This window comes from Nannospalax galili, unplaced genomic scaffold (assembly GCF_000622305.1).
Source record: "Nannospalax galili isolate Female #2095 unplaced genomic scaffold, S.galili_v1.0 scaffold213, whole genome shotgun sequence".
In the NCBI taxonomy this organism is placed as follows: Eukaryota; Metazoa; Chordata; class Mammalia; order Rodentia; family Spalacidae; genus Nannospalax; species Nannospalax galili.
This window is the reverse complement of record NW_008335195.1, coordinates 5,337,089-5,343,088: the sequence shown is the minus strand read 5'-3', so window position 1 is coordinate 5,343,088 and position 6,000 is coordinate 5,337,089. Positions and strand designations below refer to the sequence as shown.

At 38.5% G+C, this 6,000-nt stretch overlaps 1 protein-coding gene across 1 annotated transcript in view; it reads right to left on the bottom strand.

Annotated features, from left to right (window-relative positions):
• The window catches only part of Unc13c (unc-13 homolog C), a 573,981-nt gene that overhangs the window by 192,948 nt on the left and 375,033 nt on the right, over positions 1–6,000 (bottom strand). Inside the window, exon 18 of the mRNA XM_008829781.3 lies at positions 4,246–4,379. Coding sequence (XP_008828003.1) covers positions 4,246–4,379 — 134 coding nt within the window. The remainder of the gene's footprint in view (positions 1–4,245; positions 4,380–6,000) is intronic.

The following is a 6,000-nucleotide window of genomic DNA, read 5'->3' as shown; positions in this document are numbered from 1 at the left end:
TTGCGATAGATAAAATTAGAATCCATTAAATGTGGAGTGTGACTGTGAAATGCAAAGTATTTTTGAAGAAAAATACGTTTGTTGCTTGGAAGGAACAGGCCATTTTGATATGTCACCTTCTTGACTATAGTTATTCCATGTTGAAGTGTAGTCTGACTATAGCCTTTGAATCTAAAAGGCAGTTGGCCCAGGGTATAAGAACATGTCAGCAGGTCCCCAGGTTGTCTTGGGAACAGGTCAGCATGTCCTAAGTGTACCTGGTAACTGCAGATTTATGGCTTCTGTAGGTTATGCTTGGCTTGCTTTTGCAAAATAGTAATTGTTGTTTAATAGAATAGAAATTCTTAAGGGTACTTTCCACCTCTAAGGTTGTAGACTTTAACTTTTCACCCCTGGATGTGGTTTTTCTGTATAAAAGCTTACCCTAGGCACAGTTCCAGGATGTACTTGGGACCCCAATACCCAGTATTGGCTAATAAAGACTTTCCTTTTTGGCAATTTTCTGTCTGAATGGTCTTTGATGAATTACATCATAGTACCATGCTCTGTGTAACTGCCAGCCATGTGTGCACCAGAAACTCTTCACCAGTGGCATCCAGGGGACACTTGGCTTTCTTAGTGACACAAGTGTAAGAGAACTGAAGGGCATGAAACAGAGACTTGTGAGATGTGATAGCCAGACATAATTTGGATTGAATTTGAATCCTAGCCAAAACAAATCATATATAAAAAGACATTTTGTAAGAAGTTCAGGAGAATTTAGCTTCAGAGCAGGGATTATACAAGATGTGGGTGCTGATACTTTGTTGCGATGTGATACTGTGCTAGGCCAAAAACTACCATTATTTTTAGAGGTAAATACAGAATTGTGGAGAAAAGAAATAGCAAATAGCATGATTGTTTGATTATTCAGCCAAACAATGAAAACTCAAGTGTGTATACAAAGAAATGTAACAAAAATATAACAACTGGGTGCTGGAGAGATGACTCAGAGATTAAGAGCACTGGCTGCTCTTGCAGAGGACCTAGGTTCAGTTCTCAGCACCCACATGACAGCTAACAATTGTACATAACTCCAGTTCCTGAGGATCTGTCGGCCTCTGTGGGCTCTGCATGCACATGGTGCACTTATATACTTGAAGGCAAAAATATACACATAAAATACAAAATAAAACAATCAAAAATATTTTAATGAAAAAATCCAATAATCATTAAGTTTAAGGGATGGATACATGCTGTACTGAGTAGTCCTCTCTTCATTACAGGATTGTGAACACATTCATAACAGTTTTCAGTTATAAAAATAACAGAGAAGCCATACCACGGACACAGAAATCTATAGCCTTAGTGCTTTGAACACTATTCTCAAAACAGACAAATGAGATATAAAGTCCTGACTAAATTAGCTTAACTCAGCCTTTCTCATGAGAACAAATGAAATATTTTAGAATGTATGATTTGGAAAAAATATGCTGGTTTATCCCATAGTGCTGAGAAAACGAAAGCAACTTATTACATCTTTACAAATAAAATAATCTTTTTATTTTAGAGAAAGGGTCTCCCTGTAGCCCCTGCTGGCCTGAAATTCCCTATGTAGACCAGACTGACCTCAATCTCACTGAGATCCACTTGCCTCTGCCTCCCAAGTGCTGGGATTAAAGGTGTGCACCACCACACTGGGCTTAAAATAGAGAATCTTTTAAAGAAGATTTATTTCCTACATTGAATATTCTCTGATACATATCTTAATAAAACACAAAAGTAAATTACAATTTCACTGTATAGATACTTTGTGTGGGGGGGAGCTAAACTGAGGACCCACATGGAGATAGGACTGGTTATGAATTGAGAGAGAAGATCACCATTCTAACAGAAGAGGACAAAAGAATAAATTCTCTACCAGTGGAAATGTGGAGAAGCTTACATTATTAGGTAGAAAAAGGTAAGAATAAGAATTAGGTTTGGAGAACAAAGAGGGAACATGAAAAGAAAATGTTGATAATATAGTCATTGCATACAACGGACCATCAGGCTTCTTGCTCCAGAAACAAGACCAACCTGAACCATGTGAACAATCAGCAGTTAACAGCTGTTTGGACCCTACTGCTGAAGACATCACACACTGGTGGCAGGACAAAGAAATAGTGAGGTGGTCAGGAAACTCTTCCTGTTGGCTAGCTGTCACGGTTCTGGAAGGTTCTATGCAGGCTGCATGGGGTGGGAATGGGGGTGAGGGAGGAATCTATGGTCTTAACTTGTACTCAACCCTGCAAACAACTGACCTGCCAGGTAAGATATGCCCACTGGTACAATAGTGGCAAGACTGTTTATTGGTGTAACCAACTGTTTTCTTGGCTGGATCTGAAACCTGCTCCACAGGAAGGATTTCATGGTACTACAAACATAGTCCAAATCCATGACTAGGGATATCATAGGCCCTTGGGGAAAACATGTTGAGGTTGTTTGTCATGCTGTCAAACTGCCTTCTAAATATTTATGTTTATATCCATAGATTTGTGCTTCTTGAAACCATGACTACAGAAGCTTCTAGGCAGTGGTAGTGGTTAATATAGAGATGCCTTACTATTTAAAGTGCCAAGAATATGCCACTGTGAATGCTCAGCTGTAGATGGGACATCTATGTCACCCCCTTCCAAGGTTCAGGGGACATTGCAGAAGAGGGAGTGGAAAGAATGTAAGAACCAGAGGATGGGAAGGAGTGCTGTGAAATGCCACCCTCTGGACACGAAATGGCGGTACTCATGAACTCACAGCCTCACTGGGTACCTCCACAAGACCTATACAAGATCAAGTCAGTTAAACATTCCAGCACGGAGTGGGGAGGGGCTCCTGAATCTCCAAATCTAGCTGAGGAGCTATTGGCAGTTGATGACTATTGGGAAGAGAGTCAATTTTCTTTAGGGATGTGGTGACTTGTAGGTTCCTCATGCTCCAGTGGATAAGCCCATGCCATGCACATATTGGCAGCACTAACTGGATTCAGTGGGATTAAAAATTAAATAGGACACTGGATAGATGGCTCAGTAATTAAAAGTTCTTGCTACTTTTGCAGAGGACCCATATTCAGTTCCCAGCACCCACATGGTGGTTCACAATCATCTGTAACTCCACTTCCAGGGGATCTGATGCTTTCTTCTGACCTCTATGGGCATTGCACACACATGGTGTACTTACATACATGTAGGCAAACACTCATACACATAAAATAAAAATAAATCTTTATTGTTTAAAGAGATGAGTAACTAAAAGACAAAAAGGTGAAAACTAGGATAGTTTATTTTTCTTACAATTGCAAGTTTAATTGGAGTTAACATAAATTATGATCCAGACTGTCTTGACCAGCAAAAATAAGAAAAATAACCAAAACCAGTTCTCCACAGTGAATCTGGACCTGCATCACTTATTTTGGTTCATGGCTGACTATAGATGCTGCCCACACTGTCTGGATCATCCTGGGTCCTGAAGCTATGTCAGGGTTGCCCACTGTCATCCAGATAGGCAGTCCATTCCTTTGCTTTCATTTTCAGCATACAGCACATTAAAGTAGAATTGGATCTGGGAAACCATCTAGCAATGAGCCCTTATTTTATGTTTGAGAAAATCTGAGATGCAGAGAAATCAGAGGATCTGTCTGAGATGCCATAACCAGTATCATTTTGAAAAGTGGATGATTTTAAAGATTTTTCTAGGACAGCCATCAATTTAATCCTTTTGCCTTTTCCTAAAGGACAGATTGGAGAAAAACCTGCAGAAGTAGACTTGCTTCTAAAATATGTTGCATTAACTCTATTACATCCAATATGCATAGCCATTTTGAAAACAAGACTTTTTAATCCCAGTCTTCATTATTGAGAATCTGTAATGCAATATTTGTAAAATACCAGTTTTCCAATTTTTTTAAGTTTTGTGAAGATTACATTATTTTGCCTTTTAAAATGGATAGTTATGAAAGAGGCCCCAGGAAAGATTTCATATTAAATAATAATAAAATCTTGGGAAATGTTTGACTCCGTATCTAAACAATTGCATTCTATGGGGTTTAAAATTTAAAAATCCACACTATCACTGAATTGACATTTATTGATAAGAGTACAAAGTATTGTTTCTATGGTTTCATTTTAGAAAAAAAATTCACTGTCCTTAAAATACAGGCTGTATATGAAGTGCATATATTTTAACTTTAGTGGAATGAGATGCACCAGTTTTCAAAACCAGTGTACTTACTGATTCAGGACAGGAGTGTAGGCAGTTTTATCCTCATCAATAATAGTGACCATCAGGGTAATCAGTTGTGGCCAAAAGTCCAGGTTCTTGGTGGTCGGTCCCTGGTCTTCCTGGGCAACATCCTGCTTCTTACTCTGCTCACGAGGCACAAAACATGCAAAAGAGAAGGTTTCATAAGACTTCATCTACATGTGACTGAAACAAGAGGACCCAAGAAACCAAGTCTTAGAAAACACTTGATTATGTGAAGAAAAAGAGATTAAACTCAGGCTTCCTTTCTCCATTAAATGGGATGATGGCTAGGCTCAAATTTCTAATCTCTCATTTGTTTTTACTTTCGCTTCCACAATTCTTTTACTTGGTTCTGAAATGCAAGCTACTCCTCCCTTCGAATGCTATAGTTCATGACCACAGGAATTATAATTGTGGAAATTATCCCGTTGTTATGTTTTTTTCCCACAGAAAGATCAAAGTTTATACATACAAAGGTGTGTGTGTGTGTGTGTGTGTGTGTGTGTGTGTGTGTGTGTGGTGTATGATTTAGTAAGCCTAAATACTTTGGTCAAGGCATGACAGTTGTAGGTTTATGGAACTCAAAACTGCCTGGTTACAAACTAGCTACGTAAAACTCCACACTCTACACCCGCTACACATATTGTTTCGAACACCCCCACCTTGCACACAACTTTATCTGATGAACTAAGTTTTTGTAAATCTTCCTTCTTCTTCTTTTACCAGCTTTGATTCCATCTCAGTTCCTGTTAAAGAACTCATTATCTGAATTCTTTACCGATTGAATCTGGAGAGCAGAACATGTTCTGGGATGGTCTGAATGCACTTTGAGGTTAGAGAACTATAAAAGTGATTTTAAATGTCTCTTTCATATGTAAGTTTCATTTTCCACATACAAAATTCTTCCATTATGCAGATAAAATATTCTGGTTATTTATTTTAGTGCACATTCTTCTATTTTTAAATTTTATGTGTAGGTGTGTGTTGCCTGTATGTAGTGCAGCTGTGTGTACAAGTTCCAAGAAGGCCAAAAGAGGGCATTGGATCCCCTGGAAATGGAGCTACAGATGGTTGTCAGCTGCCATGTGGGTGTAAGGAACTGAACCCAGGTCCTTTGCAAGAGCAGCCAGTCCTTTTAACCACTGAGACATTTCTCCACCTGAGTGGGCATTCTTTCTATCACCTTTTATTTTACATTTCATTCTTAAATTAGGCAAAAATGTACAGGCAGATATAATTTCTACTCAAGTATACAAATAAATAGGAAGCATATGGCTTTAATGGTCATTTTGTTGAATCATCTTTATAGAATATCTTGGAACTTCAGTTTGTGGCTCAGGAAACATATTCTGATGTAAACTGTGTAGATATGGATGTTACATGATTCAATCTGTGGTGTATCTAACCTTCATATCTTCTGGGACCAGAAGACCATCCATTCTGTGCTAAATGGTTGAGCACATGTATCTTCCAATGTTGATCAATACATGTAACTGTGCTTAGCTGGGTCATCACCTGATTGCTGGTCTCACTTAAGTTAAAATACAGCCTCACAACACATTCAGCCATTACCTGCGACCTGCATACCCAGGCTATGATGTACCATGGGGACATATTTCCCCAGGGAGCTTCTAAGAGTTATTGATTCCCCTTTATGTCCAAAATAAAACATGGAAAAATTTTCAGAGCTAAATTAAAATTTTCAGAAAATTACTGCTTGACATAAATTACTTCAAAAAGAGT